Source organism: Gnatocerus cornutus, chromosome 3 (assembly GCF_029298725.1).
Source record: "Gnatocerus cornutus isolate USDA-ARS CGAHR chromosome 3, icGnaCorn1.1, whole genome shotgun sequence".
Classification (NCBI taxonomy): Eukaryota; Metazoa; Arthropoda; class Insecta; order Coleoptera; family Tenebrionidae; genus Gnatocerus; species Gnatocerus cornutus.
In genome coordinates, this window is record NC_142235.1 from 11,196,505 (window position 1) to 11,218,453 (window position 21,949).

Below are 21,949 nucleotides of genomic sequence, written 5' to 3' on the forward strand. Positions count from 1 at the left end.
CTAATTTCATTTTCTATTGTTTTTATGTCAACTTTATCATTTTTATTATTACAAAATATCAATGCAGCTGAGATGGCGGGGTTAAGTACGAGTACGATGCGATAAGATAAGATTGTATTCTTAAGTGTGTCTAGAACATGTTTTTTAATTTATTTGTTTTGAAGCGTTTAAAAATAATTGAAAAAAGTAGTAAAGCCAAAAATTCTAAAACGAGCTTCAAATAAAAAAAAATTGAAAAATTGAAAGAAAACCCGATACCCTAAAAGTCCAAAAAATGTATCTATAGACTACAAATAATTCAAAGAAGCAGAAGAATAGACTTCTCTATTATTCAATTTTACAGAAAATAGAGTTCTTTGTAGATTTTTGCGTATTCTGTTTTACCCCAGAAAGTGTTTGAACTGCCTATGTCCCGCCTTCCAATTTACCAAATACGTAAGTTTGCAAAGAAAGACGCGATGTCAATTATAAGATTCAGTATGACTCAGTTTACCTCTCTTTACTCATGCGCATCGTATATGAAAAACTGTTTTAACTCCTTATTAATAATCGATAATGAACGACTAATTAAACAGGTATTTACGCTATTTTATTAATAGACTTGCTATCATTAAGTTAGACGATAAAAAAAAAATGTTTGGTAATTCTGAAGTTAACAGTTTTTATCATTCACCTAGAATGAAACGCCGCAAACACAACACGGACCACAAGAAAATTTAACAAAAAAGATATCTACTTTGATTAAAACAATTTTTGTCTACAATCACTCTATAAAATTTTTTATACACAATCGCAATCGTTTTGAACGACTTTAGGTTAGATCTCACGCATATTCGCGCCGATTTCCCAAATTCCAACCGTTAAATCTACGTAAAAACTCCAAAACTGTGCGGAAATTCTGTCAAGTGAAATATTTATCGTCAAATTTTGCATTTTCTGCGATTGTAGAAAAAATTTTGTCTGGTTTGTAATTAACAATTTTTTTTTGCCCGATAGATGTTGGAACAGTAAGTTGAGTTTACTGGTTCTAGAACGGTAAGCAAAAATATAAAAATAGTCATTTAAAAAAAGGATTTACATACATTCTCATACCGAAATTTTGAGTTTTCAGGAATTATTAAAGAACAATTAATGTCAATTATTTGTAACATTTTTAGTTTTTTAAGTATGCTTACCGTTCTTAATACTTAATATACTATTTTTCAGATGATCCTCTTTGGGTTCTTCGTCTGCTTTAATTCCATTTTTTCCAAAACACCGTCATGAAGATGTTAATAGAAGTCATGTTCTTTATCATAGAGCTGTTGTCGCTTTTTCAAAGCGTTCTCTTCTTGCAAAAGTCTGATTTTTAGTACTTTATCCAGTATGTTCCAACTTTCGGAGATCTTCTTTATGTAAATATCAAGAGAAATTAATTTTATGTACATATCTAATTAGATTCCGAACTGAACTGAACTCAACTGAACCCCATGATTGTCAGCATCGCTGACGTTATTTTTGGCATCAGTATCATAATTTTTTGCTACACTGTCCGTTTTAAAAGCGTTTGTATTACCTAGCTTGGACTTCCAATTTACTAGTACATGATTGCACAGAAAAACGCGACGTCAAGTGCAATCCTCAGTTTTTTTTTTTTTACTTATAGATTTTTAAAGACGCGCTTCCATATTTTGAGATTACAAAACTTTTTAATTTGACTGTGAAGAACCAAAGCCTTCAGAATGTCACTAAAGTGGCACAGACAATAAAAAAACTAGAAACTTGTTTCCAGTAGTTAATATTTGACTGTAATTGAACCCAATTTGATCCTTAAAGCATTGGACAAATGGACGACCTATTGAACAGGTATTTATGCTATTTTATTCTTAAACTTGTTATTAAAGTTCGAAGAACAAATGAAACTTTCTAGTAATACTGAAGGCAACAGTTTTTATCGTTCCCCAGAATGAAAGGCCTCAAACACATCGCAACACAAACTGCAGAAAAACTTAACAAAAAAGGTATCGTATTACGAATTCTGCTTTGATCAAAACATTTTTTTCTACACTCGCTTTACAAAGTTGCTATTTCAATTGTCATTTTAACTTGAAAATGACGTTTTTTAGACACAATCGCATTGTTTCGTTAGATTTCACGCATATTCGTGCCGATTTCTCAAATTCCAATCGTTGAATCTACATAAAAACTCCTAAACAGTGGGGAAATTCTGTTAAGTAAATTATTTTTTGTCAAATTTTGCATTTTGCTGCGAGTTTAAAAAAAAATTTGTTTCCTACTCTTGCTAAATGGATGTCACGTCGAGTTCGTAATTAGCAAATTTTTTTCCAGATGATCCGCTTTGGGTTCTTCGTTTTCTTTATCTCGATTTTTTCCAAAACACTGCTATGAAGATGTTAATAGTAGTCACGTCGTTGACTATAGCATTATTGTCGCTTTTTCAAAGTGTTCTCTTTTTGCAAAAGTTTGATCTTTGGTACTTTATCAAGTATTTCCCATCTTTCGGCGGTTTTCTATTTGTAAGTACCAACAGAGTTTAATTCTGTACATATATTTTCTTAGATGCTTGGTACCATTTCGACAATTCCACTGTTTCAACAAGTATACAAAGACGCAGTTAATAAGCTTGAATATTGGGCCAGTGTAGCCACAAAAAGAAAAATTCATTTATGAGTACTCTTCTAGACATACCGGAAATGTAACCCTAAATCTCTTGCCGTAAAAATCCAAGATTTGTGACTACATTTTTGTGTTTGTAGATAAAGCATAGTATCGTGCGTTCAAATAAAAAACGGATCACAGTTACCTTTGACATGCTTTTGTCAGCGTGGAAGTACGTCGTTGATCTAAGCTATTTGCGAATGACTGACAAGTAATGATGAACTGCAACCTTAGAGTTACCTTTAGCAGGATAGAGCAACTCCTCATTGCACACAAGAAACATAAAGTGCGGACACTACCGCCTCTAAAATATGCAACCTTCCACTATGGAGGATCACCAAACCGTGCCGGTCCATTTAAATACCATTGAAAGCGTTGTTTAGATGCAAAATTGAATTATTTTTGACTGTGTTTTTACTATGGTTGGGTTGAAACCTTTTAATATGTGTTACCTATACTGCCATTGAGTAGTATTTGTTTATTTTAGGACACTTTTAGCTTAATTAGTGGTCCAAAAACGCCAACGAATAACGACTTTCCAAATTTGATATTTTAAAAATCGCAAAAAAATGTTACAGGCGTTTGTCGCTTGACGATAAAAATTAAAATAAAATCGAAATATGTATCTGCAGATTAGACGAAAAAATAATACAGTGCTTTGTACTTTAAATGAATAAGCTTTTATCTTCCTTAAGGGGATATCTAACAAACTGTAACGGTAAATTCTGCTTCAAAATTCTGCGTAAAGGAAAAATTATATGAAACATTTTAAACATCCAAACGTTAAATGTAGCATCTCCCTTCAACTCTCATTATTTGTATACTTTTCCAAGTTGAGACTCGTTATTATGGCCCTGCAATAACGATTACCGCAAACATTAGCAGTGGTTTCGAGGTTGTAAAGAACCCTGTCATAAATTAGTTCTTAGGTAGTCCGAGAGGTCTCAAACCAGGACCGGGCCGCAATTTTTTTTTGCTTTTCTCCTTTCATTTTAAAATTTAGTAAATAAAATAAATCCCTGATTGGTATAATTTGTATATTAAAAAAAAAAACAAACAATTGAAACAATTAATCGAAATCATAATCACTCACAGACTCATCGCTATCTTCTTCTAAATTAATTACAAAAGGTCTAAAATTTGGCGACACAAAAGTATTCTCTAAATCGACAACATCCCTGATACAATTTTTCCAAGTTTCCGACGTTATATCTGCAGCTTCTTGGCGAATTAAATCTACAAGTTTTGAACTTAGCGTCGGGAAAGTATTTTTTCTTCTTCCAGCAAGCTTTGGTAAACATTTTTGATGATTTCTTTGGCATCTGATGAAAGATGACGGCATCTGCTACGGTTGACGTTCGAATCATCTTCACTCTCCTCATCCGCCAACGCAGGTGGATATCAATGGCTTCGTCTTGGTTCAGTTCCGTATTTTCCCAAGGGCGGAACATTTTCAAAATTAATAGAAACCTTGAAATCTGTTAAAACAAAATTATTGAGTAACGAATATATATTAGAACATAATTATTTACTCAACCAAACTTGAAAGGGTGTTAAAGGAGTCTTGAAAAAGACTGTTTTAGTAAAATCACAACCAGAAAAACAAACAAACAAACAGAACGCAACCGAACACCAAAAAAAAGCTCCTTACTGCACTGAGTACGAATGAAAAATAAACTTCTACGTGAAAATAGAAAGTTTGCTCAAGACTACCTGATTAACCCTTAAAACCTGCCCTTATTAAGATTTACCAACGGGTTGAGGGTATTATCAAATTATCTCTAAATTTTTCAACAAGACGAGAGGAGAAAGTTTTTCTAAGAGTATTTGAATATACTTTAAGCAAACTTTTGTATCTGGCAGACCTCATTAAATCATAATCTGTACAAAATCTTTTTTTCCAAATTTTTTACCAAATGTTGCCCTTGTGCTTGGCTACAGAAATTGAGATAAACTAACTCTTGTGATAGTACAGTTTCAGATACAGAAAATTGTTGGATCAATTCTAGGTGTTGACAAAAAATTTTTTATCAAAAATACAATTTACATATTTCCAAACACCAAATTTTGTCAAAAAATGTTGACGTGTGTTTTGATAGCAATTCTACCATTATCAGAGCGATGCTTAAACAGTTTAATCTAATTTAAAACTAATTTTATCCATTTGGCAAATTATCATTGGACACATCAACAGCATTTAAATCATGACAATAAAAGTTTTGATCGAATTGGCTTATGATAGGTATGTATGGTTTACTATTACGAACAGAGTTGGCACCAAAAGCACTGTTGTGTCCGGTGCGGTCCTGGTCGAACCCTAGTGATGAGTTGCAACCACAATTTATGGTCTGCATTGTATAGCCATTTAACTTTTACACAAAGACGTACCCTCATAAAAACGAGTCTCAACTTGGAAAAGTATATAGCAGCCGTCAAGATAATGTAGCGCTGACCTGCTCAGATGACTTGACTTTTAAGGGTTTTTACGACGGTGCGGTTGGGGGGCCCATAAATTTAGGTATTTATTTCTACTGGTTTAAGCTGTCAAACATACATTAAATTGCTAGGATTGCATTTGCTAAATTCAAAATTAAGAGGATGCATTTAAGATTAATTTTATTTTTTGTACCAATAAAAAAATATGTAAAAATCAATAACCTAAAGACGGTATTAGCTATAATAATTCCGACGTCGAGCGTATTTTTTCCAGTAATTTTTGTAATATAACGGAACAAAATACTTAATATAATACTTATAATAACTTAAAACGTAACCGAAAATTATTACTCAAAAGATTCAAAATAACAAAACGGCGAAAACGAGTTTTCATAATAACACTACTCCAAACTGCGAACCACTAAGCAGTGTTTGAGTGACAACCCAGGCCTCAGAGCCGAAATTTATGGCCCCCCAACCGCACCGTTGTAAAAACCCTTAAAAGTCAAGTCATCTGAGTAGGTCAGCGCTACATTATCTTGACGGCTGCTATACCAACATATTTTTAGGATTTTAGGGTTTTACTTGCTCCGACCCTAGCGTCGGCCCTGTTGTAAATAGCCATTACTGTACATAGTTAGTTTTAGTGTGAATTCTCGCATTCTCATTTCAACATCGGAAGAAGACAGTTCTCGTCTTCGGATGAACACAAATTCAATAAAGAAAATACAATTTAAGGCTATGTGCTACCCCGGCCGAAGTGCATAGGAAATAGCGCAAAACGCCATTACTTTTTACGGCCACAAATTAAAAGTTGGAGTTTTGATTTTTTTTACGTGTAGATAATATCGAAATGTACACGGGAAATTCTTTGATTTTCAAAAATTTCTTATAAATTTATTTTAAAAAAATAAAAACTGAAAAAACGCCATGTCGTTTTACGGGCACAGTTTTAAGAATTTTTGCTTAAACTACGACTCGATAGATAGATAATTGTATTCTACATCCGGAAAACTCCTTGGTTTTTTCCAAACATGAGTAGTTTCTTAAAAAAAAAAAAAATAAAATGTAATGTAAAAATAATTCCCAATTTTCTAAAAGTCGGCAACCAACACTTCAATGTTTCCATGATTTACAGCCCCTCACAACAGGGGATCTCTAATCCTAATCACGGTGCAACGACTACAGCTCGACCGACCGGCGATTGACCATTGGGACCCCCAACTTGATATAGCAGCCATCAAGATAATGTAGCGCTGACCTGCTCAAATGACTTGACTTTTAAGGGTTTTTACGACGGTGCGGTTGGGGTATTCATAAATTTCGGTATTTATTTCTACTGGTTTAAGCTGTCAAAAATACATCAAATTGTTAGGATCGCATTTGCTAAATTCAAAATTAAGAGGATTCATATCAGATGAATTTTATTTTTTGTACTAATAAAAAAATATGTAAAAATCAACAACAAATTACGAGATAATTTATTATCTAATTAAATATATACAATTTATTAACTAATAAACAGACAATTTTATCAAATTCCATTTCTCTGGAATCGTCGTCGTCATTTAAACTAATTATTAATTCTTGGTGATAATTTTTTCTATAATTGTCTTCCATCTTTATTACATGCGCAACACTGTTTTTCCAGCTAGAAACACTGATTTTGTGCACTTCTTGATAAATTAAATCAAAGGCTTCTTTGCTAAATTTGGGCGCTGCATTATTTCGCCGAATGTGTGCTTTCAACTCCGACCAAATCAGTTCAATAGGATTGAACACACAATGATATGAAGGCAGCTTTAAAACGGTGTGTCCATGTCTCTTTGCAAGTTCGTCAGTATGGTAAGGTTTGCTATATGTTTTCATGCAAAAAATCATATCTTTACTCAGAAGTAAATAATAACAATAGTAACGATGGTACCTGGTATCAATCACGTATAAAAAGTAGACAAAAATTAACTCTATACTAAAACGCGCTGGGTGAGCATCTCTCTGAAGTTGAGATGTTCGATTTCGACAAGATGCAAATTTAAGGAAGTTTTCACGTCCGAACCGTACTTTTTTCGCTCCTTTTGCCCCGCTAGAAAAATCTACGCGTCTCCAAACTAACAAACTGGCCGGTTTTCGTCCTCTTCGGCCGTTTGGTTTTTGCAAAATAAATTTTTAAAACTCTGGGTACGATTTCTGTATTTTCTGGAATCTCGCCGTACGTCGGTTTCGTGGAGACAAAACCATAACCATTAAGTCGAGAGACAGTCATAAAGATGCAATAAACATTTCAAAAAAGGGTCTGATTTTTTGTACACACAACATGTACGGTAGCGGCTTTTTTTCTCGGCACATATTTAAATCGGTCCGAGCAACGAAGGAAACATTGGCGGAGATTGATTTATTAATTGAGTTCGGTTTATTTTTGATACAGGATCTCTTTGACCATCAAGGTGTGTTTTGGGTTTGTCTGCGTAACTTACACTTGAACATCTGGAAGCATGTTTAGAAACTTCTCTTTACAAGCGCGAATTCATTGTTTAAACACAGATCATCATTTGATGGACAAACATTTGTTAATACTCTGTATAAAAAAAAAATGCATAAATACCAAAGTATCTAACAGGCTCTTTTTAAGGGGTACTTATGCAAAAGTACAGTTTCCGCAACCAAATAGTGATTTTATGATCTTATTGGGGTACTCACTGCACAAAGGGACTAAACCACCGCATTAGTTGACTCTTATATCTTGTTATTTATGACCGGCCTTGGCAAAATTGACCACCGGTTTATCGCCGTCTCAGGGTAGTTTAAAGATTTGGAGAAACAATTGGATGCAGGAACCTTGGTAGTTGAGTAGGAAAACAGTACATTTTCGGGGTGCACTTTAAATTTTCAAACAATTTGGATATACTACCTGGTTGCTTTTTAGAAAGCGACTTTGTTTCTTAATATATTTGGTTATAAAAGAGTTAAAGATAAATTTCTCATTACGGAAAATAATTGTTTAATCTTATCATTTAAGGGAAAGAGATAATCTTACGTTTACCTAATAATGGTGACTTAATTGCCAAAAATGCAGCAGCCCCAATTAAATTAACAGCCAAGTTAACAAAAGTTCCGTACAGCACAGTGCACAAAATTAGTCATGCTGACGAACAAGACCTAAAACGAAAAAAAAAATAGTAGGCCAAATATTTGCACTAAATTTAGTAAACACGAACTTTTGGAAATTAAGCGAATTATACATCGTGGTCCACGAGTGATAATGAGCCTGACCAAACTCAAACTGCAACCCAACATACATTATCATAGCATTCGTTGCCAAATTTATATTTACAACGAGACAGCTGTCAGAGTTTCGACAAATTCTTTCACTCAAGACAGTTTCTAATCGCATGTGGAATCTCTGAAGCCTTAAGCAGGTAAAAACAATGCTAAAACTTAACAGTCTTCATAAATTAAAAACATAATAGCGTGAGTAGATTGTTCTGAAAAATTTGTCAACTTTGACGTTCATTTTAAATATCTACGACAGCTATGAAAATGTATGTTGGGTTGCAGTTTGAGTTTGGTCAGGCTCATTACCACTCGTGGACCACGGTGTATATAAGCTTTATAAAGAGAAAAATGTACCAACTGTGGAATCCATTAAAGTATCACTCAACGAGAGTGAAATTCCGTTTAATTATTCAGATTCTGCTCTACGCATGTTATTACGTAAAATCGGTTTCACGTACAAAAAGTTGAACAAAAGACAAAAACTCATGGAAACTGAAAGGCGGAAAAGGTGGTGTACGGAATTTATTGGGGAAATTAGAAAATATAGAAATGAAGGTAGAAATATGGTCTACCTCGACGAAACTTTTTTTGATACCCATGACGTGGTCACAAGAGGTTGGGTTGACAATTCGGGTAATTGTATTTTAGATGCACCACCGTCGAGAAGCAAAAGGGTAATTATTTTGCACGCTGGCAATGAACAGGAATGGGTGGAGGATGGCCTACTGTTATCCGCCAAAAATATAATGAACTGTTCAGCGGATTATCATCAGGATATAGACGCAAAACTTTTTGAAAAATGGTTTTCTGAAATTCTAATCCCAAAACTTCCGCCGAACTTCGTAGTTGTAATGGACAACGCCCCATACCATTCTAGACAGGATAAAAATAACAAGTTTCCCACGACAGGAAGTAAAAAAGAGAATATTGAAGTTCCTGAAAAGAGAACCCGACCGCAATTGCTAGAATTGATCAAAACGAAAATAGAAAAAAAACGTGTATGTTTTGGACGAGTTAGCTAAGCAGTGCGGGCACACTGTTCTGCGGCTTCTCCCATATTATTGCATTTTAAATAATCCTATTGAATTGGTTTGGAGCCAATTGAAACACCAGGTGCGAAAATCAAATCACACCCCGGGACGAAGTGGAAGTGTGGTAGAGTAAATTAGAGAAAAATCAAAGAAAATTGATTCCCAATTGTGGACGAACTGTGTGCGGCATGTAAAATCCATCGAAGACAACCTGGTGAAAAATCAAAGCTTTCCCGAAATTATTACACATTTAAATGATGACGATGAAGACGAAGAAATTGAAGAGGATGGAGAAGAAAATTAACATTTAATAAACCAACCATGTTTGAAACTGTGTATAGTAACCTCAGATGACACATACCTAGTAAACATTTTATGGCGTAAGTCAAACCACCCATAGAAATAAAACTAGGTGTTGTAGTAAACTGCAGCCGACAAAGTTCTAGGTAGAGAGTTGACCGATGGTTGAATAGGCCCGCATTCATTTCGTGCTCATTTATGGTCTCCAATCGCAAGGATTAGTACTGCCATAATATAGTATTAGTACTCTCATAATATACGTGTTTTCTTAACATTGTCCCTTGTCACAACCACCATCAGGTAGTGACGAACCGGTGGTCAATTTTGCCGAGGCCGGTCATAAATAACAAGATATAAGAGTCAGCTAATGCGGTGGTTTAATCCCTTTGTGCAGTGAGTACCCCAATTAAGTCATAAAATCACTATTTGGTTACGGAAACTTTACGCGAATTAGCAGAAACTGAAAACAAAAATCACCCAAGAGCATGTAAATCAATTCGCGAAGATTTTTTCGTCGATGACGTGTTAACGGGTGCCAACACAATTGAGGGCACAATAAATTTACGACAGGAAATACAAGACGTGCTGTCTAAAAGATGTTTCGGACTATACTTTTCCAAGTTGAGACTCGTTTTTATGAGGGTACGTCTTTGTGTAAAAGTTAAATGGCTCTACAATGCAGACCATAAATTGTGGTTGCAACTCATCACTAGGGTTCGACCAAGACCGCACCGGACACAACAGTGATTTTGATGCCAACTCTGTTCGTAATAGTAAACCATACATACCTATCATAAGCCAATTCGATCAAAACTTTTATTGTCATGATTTAAATGCTGTTGATGTGTCCAATGATAATTTGCCAAATGGATAAAATTAGTTTTAAATTAGATTAAACTGTTTAAGCATCGCTCTGATAATGGTAGAATTGCTATCAAAACACACGTCAACATTTTTTGACAAAATTTGGTGTTTGGAAATATGTAAATTGTATTTTTGATAAAAAATTTTTTGTCAACACCTAGAATTGATCCAACAATTTTCTGTATCTGAAACTGTACTATCACAAGAGTTAGTTTATCTCAATTTCTGTAGCCAAGCACAAGGGCAACATTTGGTAAAAAATTTGGAAAAAAAGATTTTGTACAGATTATGATTTAATGAAGTCTGCCAGGTACAAAAGTTTGCTTAAACTATATTCAAATAGTCTTTGAAAAATTTTCTCTTCTCGTCTTGTTGGAAAATTTAGAGATAATTTGATAATACCCTCAACCCGTTGGTAAATCCTAATAAGGGCAGGTTTTAAGGGTTAATCAGGTAGTCTTAAGCAAACTTTCTATTTTCACCTAGAAGTTTATTTCTCGTTCGTACTCAGTGCAGTAAGGAGCTTTTTTTGGTATTCGGTTGCGTTCTGTTTGTTTGTTTGTTTTTCTGGTTGTGATTTTACTAAAACAGTCTTTTTCAAGATTAACACCCTTTCAAATTTGGTTGAATAAGTAATTATGTTCTAATATATATTCGTTACTCAATAATTTTGCTTTAACATAGACGAAGCCATTGATAATCCACTTGCGTTGGCAGATGAGGAGAGTGAAGATGATTCAAACGTCAACCGTAGCAGATGCCGTCATCTTTCATCAGATGCCAAAGAAATGATCAAAAATGTTTACCAAAGCTTGCTGGAAGAAGAAAAAATACTTTCCCGACGCTAAGCTCAAAAGTTGTAGATTTAATCCGCCAAGAAGCTGCAGATATAACGTCGGAAACTTTGAAAAATTATATCAGGCATATATCAGGGATTTATTTTATTTACTAAATTTTAAAATGAAAGGAGAAAAGCAAAAAAAAAAATTGCAGGGCCATAATAACGAGTCTCAACTTGGAAAAGTATAACTAATGGGCCGCCAATACCACTAAAATTTTACCCAAAAACACCACAAACCGCCATGACCATCCTATTGAAGCAGACGGAAAATCCAAAACCCCCGGTTTACTACTGTGGGACACAAACAGTGATTCCCTGAAATATGAAATAAAATTGCCGGTTTCTCAAAAGAGGGTTACAAAGCGGTCAATTGTGTCGACAACAGCTCAAATCTACGATCCCTTGAATTTATTGGGACCAGTTATAGCCCTGGCAAAATTTTTAATCCAGTCATTAGGGGTTTTAAAGTGCGATTGGGATGAAAGCGTCCCAATGTCAATACATTCCACCTGGACTACTTTACTTCAACAATTACAGTTTATTAATGCTATGCAAATTCCCAGACACATTACGGTACCAAACAAATTAACAGAGCTACACGTATTTTGCCACAGTTTAGAAAAGGGGAACGGGTGTGCCGCCTACCTGCGAACAATATGTACAGAAGGATCAACAAAAGTAAATCTGCTTTGCGCCAAGTCTCGTGTAGCGCCGCTCAAAACAATATCTTTACCATGCTTGGAACTCTGCGGGACATTATTGAGTGCACGATTAGCACAAACAATAATCCAATCGTTATCCAAAAACCCAGATTTAAATATTAGCAAGCGGTACTTCTGGTCAGATTCTATGATTGTATTGTCCTGGATTGCAACCGTCCCCAACTCCTTAAAAACTTTCGTTGCCAACAGAGTGGCCGAAATTCAATCAGTTACTAAAAATGATGAATGGCGCCACGTACCGTCTAAAGATAATCCATCTGATATAGTTTCAAGGGGCATGATGCCCAATCAAATAGTTAATTCAAGCCTTTGGTGGCACGGGCCATCATGGCTGCAAAACCATAGCGACCAGTGGCCAATTATGTCAACCAATTTGGGAAATGAAATTCCTGAAATCAAAAAATCATCAATCACACTAGTCAACACAAATCAGCAAACTTGTAACATCATAACAAAATATTCGAACTACACTGACATCATTCGCACAGTGGCAATTGTTAAATAACATGTGTGAAGCTCCGAATATTCTGAAATTCCTTAATTTTAATGTCCCTAATCGTATCACCCGTGCCTCGCCTATGTTTTATGAATCGGTGTACATCACAAATTATGCGTCGTCATGTCCACTAAATAATATGATGAGATGGTATAATAGTGTATCTAGTGAGATAGATTTCTTTAATATCACTTTTTATCAATTTAAAAGAAGATTATATAATTTTTGTTAACAATCGTTTAATTATTTTTGTATTTAATGTAAAGAACTGTTTAGTTCGTAAATAAAGCAATTATTATTATTATTATTATTATTATTATTATTATTATTATTATTATTATTATTATTATTATTATAAGTCGCTTTCTCACCTTTATGTTTATATCGAATGTTAAGTCAATTAAAAGTTCAAAAATCTATGTAATCTAGTTCTTAGTCTAGCTTATTCATAATATTCTTTATTTGATCAATTATATTTGTCAAATGGCTTTCATTATCTTATATTGTATTATATAAATATGTTCATTGCTCATTAATTATCTTAGAAACTAGGGTTTTCAAGGCGCCCGACCTATGTTGAGTATATTTTTTTATTTATATATTATTTATATTTAATTTATTTATACAGGGTCCGGCAACACTTGTGTCCACCCCCAAAGTCGTCTTTAATTTTAAAGATAAAATTTTGAAAATTTGCATACGCTCACAGTTGACAAAGCTCTAGAAGCTGACGCAAAAATTTGTTTTTTATCACTGATAGTTTTGGCGTCGCGACACCTTAAAAATGTAATTTTTAGTTAATTGTGAGAGTTTGTGATATCAACCCTTAATTTAATTTTTTTCCAATATAAATGTGTAAAAAATATCTCAGCTGTTATTTTAGATACAATGCAAATTGTCTTCAAAATTTGAGAAAAAAATGCGGTTTTATCAAGTTAGTTTCCAATTTCATTACATCAAAATTGGGAACTACGTTTACACCCATCTGTCAACATCTTGTGTCACAAATGACATCTATCCTTTGGCTCGCTTTAGATTGTAACAAAAGTCTTAATTGATGAAATTCTCACTTTGTGGATGTAAATTAACGATTTCTGGTGTCCATAAAGTGCAACATGCCCGTGTTAATCAAAATTAACCTTTATAAGAGTGAATGAAGTGACTTGTGAAATTTTGGTGTAAACGTTGTTTGCCGCTGCGCTGTCAGAATTTTGAAAACTAACTTGATAAAACAGCGTTTTTTTCGCGAATTTTAAACACAATTTGCATTAGACTTAAAATAAAAACTCAGATATTTGTATCACAGTTATGTTGAAAAAAAAAATGAAATCGCTAATATTTCCGCAAGAACTCAAAAATCGCTAAAAATTATACTTCTTAGGCGTCGCGACGCCAACCAAACCGTGATAAAAAACAAATTTTTGCGTCAGCTTCTAGAGCTTTGTCAACTATGAGCGTATGCAAATTTTTAAAATTGTAACTTTAAAATTAAAGACAATTTTGGGGGTGGACACAAGTGTTGCCAGACCCTGTATATATTTTTAGGATTTTAGGGTGTTACCTGCTCCGACCCTGGCGTCGGCCCTGTTGTAAATATCCATTACTGTACATAGCTAGTTTTAGTGTTTGCATTCTCATTTCAACATCCGATGAAGACAGTTCTCGTCTTCGGATGAACGCAAATTCAATAAAGAAAATACAACTTAAGCAAGTGTACAATGAAAGCCAGATACTCGACAACACAAATTGTTCTCACACTCGTGTTCTGTGTGTCTTCATACTAATCTCATCATTTAAACATCAAGTAAATTGAAAATAAAATGTCTGGGTCTAGCGTGGAAGGAAGACTTTACAACATTAATGGGTGTAAGTATAAAATTTAAGTTAACTTGCAGCATTGCAATGAAAAGTTCCTTCATTATGTAGACATAAAAAAGTAGAGCTAGGGCAACTCTTACTCTTGATTTAGACCGTCTCTTATTATAACGGTTAGTAAAAAACACACAAAAATATTGAGATTTATGATGGGGATTACAGAAATTAGACCAACGAACTAGGTGGCCCTCGGAATTCTGTAGACTCGCTTTTTTCGTGGACCTCGCTTTTCCGTGACGTTGAATATTAATTTGGGATTGTTTATTTGTTAGATTATGAAACAAAAAAGGCGAGTTTTACAGAATTCCGAGGGCCACCTAGTTAATTGTATTTTGTCATTTAACATTTAGCAAAGAAAGTTTTAAAATAACTTCATATTTTGTGTTTTTTGATTTTTGAAACTCTGATACAAATAATTACGCATGGCAAAATGAAGAATTTTCTGAAAATTTTAGAAAAAAAAAACAGACTTAAAGGATTAAAAAAAATAACCAACGGGCTTCGCTATTTAAAATTTAACAGTACTACGCAGAACATTCATAAATCAGACAGACTGCGCCTTTAATGGTTTCTAAGTCCATTGCAAATTCTATTACAATGAAAGAAGAAAAAATATGACACACGGTGTAGTCTCTCATTTAGGCACCACGTCATATCAAGAAAAAAAGATATAACAGAATCTCATTAAATTCATTAATTCGCAAATAAACATTGCATTCCAATAATCTCCGATAATAAGAATTATTATTCACACAGGGTGTTTGAAATTTTCGCTGCCATATTTGAAACGGACATACAGAAAAATGGCCGAGTCAAAAAAAATGAGATTTCAGCAATAACTATTAAATGGGCTACAATAATAATTCATATTTTGGAACTCATTGCTTGGAAACGAACTATTTGTTTAAATTTATTCATTCATAAATTGATATTGACCAGAGGCTCAGTCCACCTGATTCCTCGCTGACTGTCTTGTAATTTCGTCTAACTTCCCCTTGATATCTTAATGTTTTAATATCTTAATGATTTTTCCTTATTGTCTAGTGATTTCTCATTGATGACATGACTTGTCAGAGGTTAATACTTTTCAAAAATGGCATACACTTAACTTCCTCTTATTTCCTCGCTAATTTCCCCTGATTTCCTTTAAATTTCGTCTAACTTTCCCTGGTTTCCTATTGATTCCTCCTGATGGTACTAATGATTTTCCAACAATTTCGTCTAAATTTTATTGATTTTTTTTATTTCGTTTAAGTTTCCATGATTTCGTAATGAACTCCTCTGATTCATAATGATTTACTAAGACTGATCCACTGATTTCCCAGGAACATTCATCTTAGAAGTAAAATTTTTCAAAAATGGCATACGCCAAACTTCCCTTAATTTCTTTGTATTTATTTTTGTCTAACTTCCTCGGATTTTTTGTAATTTCGTCCAAATTTCACTGATTTTCTTATGACTTCATCTAACTTCTCCTGATATCCTAGTGATTTCCTCTGATTTCCTTTTGATTGGCCTCTGATGTTCTAATATTTTCCCCTGATTTTTTAGTTATTTCGCCTAACTTCCCCTGATCTAGTGATTTCCTCTTATCCTATTGATTGACCCTAATTTTCAAGTGATTTCTCATTAATTTTCCTGATTTTCTCGTGATTTTTCTGGGAGGTTAACCTCTCGGGTATCGTTGTTTGCAAAAAAGGTTTATTTGCGCTCTTTATTAAACTCATGCAATTACACAATAGATTCTTAGTTTTTAAAGAAAGACTGCTGTTGATAATTTTTGTTTATGACGTCAGTTCAATTCATGGAATTCCACAGTAATTAAGGCGATTTCTGAGTTAGTGTCCGCTAAGTCATAAAATGGTTGGGACCCATGACAGGTCCCATAGCTTCTCAAACGCAAAACCGACAGCAAAAAATTGAATAAATTTTGTAACTTCAATTATCCCCGATAACATCATTGCTACTTCAATATTCTATTTATTTTGTATTATTTTATTTCTATGTTTAAATGAAAATGTACGCAGAAGGTGAATTCTGTTATTCTTGACAACCTTTTTTGGATAAGTTATGTTACTGCTGTTCTATTATCGATGCCGTTTTGGTGGTTTGTTGTTTTCCTTTTCCAACCCCTGTTATCATAAGTTATGAACGAAGATGAAGAACACTTAGTCGAGAGTCGTACCTGTACCACATTCACAAAAGAAAATCGTAAGTCGGGTAAATAGGATTGATTATTATTGATTTACAGCAGCCCCATTTTATGGCTTAGAGGACACCAACTCAGAAATTGCCTGTACCTTCCAAAATATTTTTTTTTTACGGAAATAAGGACCCAAAGAACTCATTTAGCCCATCCAAAGCAAATACTTGTACCCGAAACATGCGTAAAAAATCTATTTTCTTGTAAATCGAGAGTAAACTTTCGTAATTAATTAATGTCAAATTGTGTTTTTTTCAGAGCTCGGACAGATTTTAATAAGTGCAGGGTTAGCTATGGGCTCTTGGGTCTAGGGTAGAAAGAGTTGTCCCATAATGTTGAAATTTTGCACACATGTTTTCCTTGGCCCCAATATAACGTAAAAAAAAAATCAACCCCAAATTCTAAAATTTAAGGGTGGCATGTTAGGGGTAGGGGGTTGAAAACAAGAAAAAGTTGAGTTTTTTATTTTTTTTTGAACTCTCCAAGTGCTCCAAAGCCCTTATGTCAAATTTGGCGTTTCTAGGGGGATTATGGGACTCACAATAAATTTATTAAAATTTAACGAAATTGTCAAAATTATGGATAAGGACTTGATTTGTAACGGATAAACTAGCTCAAAAATTTTGAAAAAATTCACGAACACATTGGAGATCAAAACAAACTAGAAAAAAAATATGCCATAAATTTTGCCCATTATTAAGGGGGTGCATTGGGGTGAAGGGGTTGTTTTTTTTAAGAAAACAAAAATGTAATTACCACACGTTTTCGACGTCAGCCAAAGGCATCTAATCTGAAAATCTCGTATTTTTTGCTCAAAGTTTACAATTTATCCAGATAAGGGGGTTTTGTAAAAGCGCATCCTGGAACTCGGCGGCGATTAATAAGTGTCAAGTTTACCACGAAAAAAACGTTCAAAAATTCTGAAAAAATTCAGATGTGCTAGGTTGATTAAGGTGATAAGGAAAAAAAATACTTCACTATTTTAGGCCTTCAGGAAAGGGGTGAAATGGGGTGAGGGGTGGTTTTTTTCGACCAAAATAAAAAAATTACGTACACGTTATTTTGGTTTCTACTAACAGAATCCTCCTCTAAAATTTCATATTTTTTTCTCCAAGTTTGGTTTCAACCCCAAAAGTGGACTTGGAAAATAATCTTTCGAAATCGGCCACCTGTGGGCTGTTGGGTCTAGCCATGTTAGAGTGGATCGAAAATTCTGAAAAAAATCAGGTATACTAGGTTGACTGGGCTAATAAAGAAAAAAAATACTCCACAATTTTAGGCTTCCAGGAAAGGGGTGTAATGGGGTGAGGGGTAGTTTTTTTCAACTAAATCGAAAAAGTAACTAGCACGTTATTTTGCTTTTTAATATCAGGATCTCCCTACTAAATTTCGTAATTTTTCTCCAAATTTTGTTTCAACCCCAAGAGTGGACTTTGAAAATAAATCTCGGGAAACCTGCCGCCTATGGGCTATTGGGTCTAGCCCTGTTAGAGTGGCTCGAAAATTCTGAAAAAATTCAGCTATACTAGGTTGACTAAGCTAATAAAGAAAAAAAATACTTCACAATTTTAGGCCTCCAGGAAAGGGGTGAAATGGGGTGAGGGGTGGTTTTTTTCAACTAAATTGAAAAAGTAACTAGCAGGTTGTTTCGCTTTTTAATAGCAGGATCTCCCTACAAAATTTCGTAATTTTTCACCCAACTTTGTTTCAACCCCAAGAGTGGACTTTGAAAATAAATCTCCCGAAATCTGCCGCCTATGGGCTATTGGGTCTAGCCCTGTTAGAGTAGTTCGAAAATTCTGAAAAAATTCAACTATACTAGGTTGACTAAGCTAATAAAGAAAAAAAAAACTTTACAATATTAGGCCTACAGGAAAGGGGTGAAATGGGGTGAGGGGTAGTTTTTTTCAACTAAATTGAAAAAGTAACTAGCAGGTTGTTTCGCTTTTTAATAGCAGGATCTCCCTACAAAATTTCGTAATTTTTCTTCAAATTTTGTTTCAACCCCAAGAGTGGACTTTGAAAATAAATCTCCGGAAACCTGCCGCCTATGGGCTATTGGGTCTAGCCCTGTTAGAGTGGCTCGAAAATTCTGAAAAAATTCAGCTATACTAGGTTGACTAAGCTAATGAAGAAAAAAAATACTTCACAATTTTAGGCCTCCAGGAAAGGGGTGAAATGGGGTGAGGGGTGGTTTTTTTCAACTAAATTGAAAAAGTAACTAGCAGGTTATTTCGCTTTTTAATAGCAGGATCTCCCTACAAAATTTCGTAATTTTTCACCCAACTTTGTTTCAACCCCAAGAGTGGACTTTGAAAATAAATCTCCCGAAATCTGCCGCCTATGGGCTATTGGGTCTAGCCCTGTTAGAGTGGCTCGAAAATTCTGAAAAAATTCAGGTATACTAGGTTGACTGGGCTAATAAAGAAAAAAAATACTCCAGAATTTTAGGCCTCCAGGAAGGGGGTGAAATGGGGTGAGGGGTAGTTTTTTTCAACTGAATTGAAAAAGTAACTAGCACGTTATTTTGCTTTTTAATAGCAGGATCTCCCTACAAAATTTCGTAATTTTTCACCCAACTTTGTTTCAACCCCAAGAGTGGACTTTGAAAATAAATCTCCCGAAATCTGCCGCCTATGGGCTATTGGGTCTAGCCCTGTTAGAGTGGCTCGAAAATTCTGAAAAAATTCAACTATACTAGGTTGACTAAGCTAATAAAGAAAAAAAATACTTTACAATATTAGGCCTACAGGAAGGGGGTGAAATGGGGTGAGGGGTAGTTTTTTTCAACTAAATGGAAAAAGTAACTGGCACGTTATTTTGCTTTTTAATAGCAGGATCTCCCTACAAAATTTCGTAATTTTTCTCCAAATTTTGTTTCAACCCCAAGAGTGGACTTTGAAAATAAATCTCCGGAATCCTGCCGCCTATGGGCTATTGGGTCTAGCCCTGTTAGAGTAGTTCGAAAATTCTGAAAAAATTCAGGTGTGCTAGGTTGTCTGAGGTAATAAAGAAAAAAAATACTTCATAATTTTAGGCCTCCAGGAAAGGGGTGAAATGGGGTGAGGGGTGGTTTTTTTCAACTAAATCGAAAAAGTAACTAGCACGTTATTTCGCTTTTTAATAGCAGGATCTCCCTACAAAATTTCGTAATTTTTCTCCAAATTTTGTTTCAACCCCAAGAGTGGACTTTGAAAATAAATCTCCGGAATCCTGCCGCCTATGGGCTATTGGGTCTAGCCCTGTTAGAGTAGTTCGAAAATTCTGAAAAAATTCAGGTGTGCTAGGTTGTCTGAGGTAATAAAGAAAAAAAATACTTCATAATTTTAGGCCTCCAGGAAAGGGGTGAAATGGGGTGAGGGGTGGTTTTTTTCAACTAAATTGAAAAAGTAACTAGCACGTTATTTTGCTTTTTAATAGCAGGATCTCCCTACAAAATTTCGTAATTTTTCTCCAAATTTTGTTTCAACCCCAAGAGTGGACTTTGAAAATAAATCTCCGGAAACCTGCCGCCTATGGGCTATTGGGTCTAGCCCTGTTAGAGTGGCTCGAAAATTCTGAAAAAATTCAGCTATACTAGGTTGACTAAGCTAATAAAGAAAAAAAATACTTCACAATTTTAGGCCTCCAGGAAAGGGGTGAAATGGGGTGAGGGGTGGTTTTTTTCAACTAAATTGAAAAAGTAACTAGCAGGTTGTTTCGCTTTTTAATAGCAGGATCTCCCTACAAAATTTCGTAATTTTTCACCCAACTTTGTTTCAACCCCAAGAGTGGACTTTGAAAATAAATCTCCGGAATCCTGCCGCCTATGGGCTATTGGGTCTAGCCATGTTGGAGTCGTTCGAAAATTCTGAAAAAATTCAGGTATACTAGGTTGACTAAGCTAATGAAGAAAAAAAATACTCCACAATTTTAGGCCTCCAGGAAGGGGGTGGAATGGGGTAAAGGGTGTTTTTTTTTTAAGTTAAACGTAAAAGTGTCCTATACTTAGAATCGCCCTGTTTTGAGAAGATTTACATGAAAAGGTGGTATTTTTTCGTTAAACAACTTCGGGCAGAAAATACTGGTTTTGTGACAAATTTGCAGGTGTCCGACGGCATTTGTCTGCCAGTTGTATTAATGTGATATTGTGAGCAAAACAAAGAAAAGAGTACCTCTATGTATTATGGAACGTTTGGAAAAGTAAAAAAAAACGGGGACGTTTTATGAATAAGCAATAATCCTTGAATTGGTAAGTTTGAGTACTCTTAGGAAATGAGAATGTGCTTCTTTTTATACTAATGTAATGGATATGGTCTCCTTGAAACTTTAACCCATATTTGCGGCCTGCGACGTTTTGAAAAAATTACTAATACTGAGCGTTGGGTTACTAATACCAACCCTACCACAGATTAAATTCGTCTCCCCACCAGCAGCCGTCAGAAGAAAAGATAACCGCTTCATGTGAATCTGTAAAAATGGAAACGGCGACATGGGTGTCAAAACAAAGTAACAAACGTTTGGATTTATCTCTCGTATCCGATGTACCCTCTAACATCAGCTTGGGTTGTGATTGTTTAAACAAAATAAACGGGTTTTCCACTGGCAACTCAGAATGCACTTGTGTATTGTAAGTTGCATGGTTAGAGTCTCACCCTCAATACAGCTCGATAAAATCGATAGGAAAGTATAAAAATGACAAATAATTCGTTCATTTATTCTACAGATTTCATTTACCCACACCTGCCGTCATAAAGAAAAAATTCCTGTTTCCGTAAATCGGTAAAAATGAGAATGTAGCACGGCGGTTTGGGTGGCAATAAAAGTAAAAAATGTTTGTGTTTATCTCTCGTATCCAGTTTACCTTTGCCGACTGTCGGAAAGTAGGATTGTGATTGTTTAAACAAATTAAAGAGTTTTTCCCGGCAACCCAAAATGCACTTCAGTATTAATTTACGACCATGATGATATCTTGACTGTAGATAGCCTCACCAATTTGAACTTTTAACTTCCCAACCTTTTTTTTACATATCTTTTCTTGAAAGCAATCTGGTTTGGTAAAATGTCACTGGTTTGCTTGCATTGCAACCATTAAATATAAGGATGCCATAATAAAACACAATGGGCAATTTTTGGTAATATTTTATTATTATTAATAAAATGTGGCATAAATCTTTGTTCTCTTGGGTGGTTTTGTGGAAGAAATAGGCATCCTGATAGGAACCGACAGGAAGCCAATGGTCAAGCGTTAAAGTTGTTTGAGCATTGTGA

The 21,949-nt window shown here is 34.7% G+C and overlaps 1 protein-coding gene across 1 annotated transcript; it reads left to right on the forward strand.

Annotated features, from left to right (window-relative positions):
- Positions 1-11,644: 11,644 nt before the first annotated feature.
- Positions 11,645-12,630, forward strand: LOC148176875 (uncharacterized). The gene is made up of 2 exons (XM_088033215.1): positions 11,645-11,710; positions 11,755-12,630. The coding sequence occupies exons 1-2, from the start codon at positions 11,645-11,647 to the stop codon at positions 12,628-12,630; spliced, it is 942 nt and encodes a 313-aa protein (XP_087889341.1).
- The last annotated feature ends 9,319 nt before the right edge of the window (positions 12,631-21,949 follow it).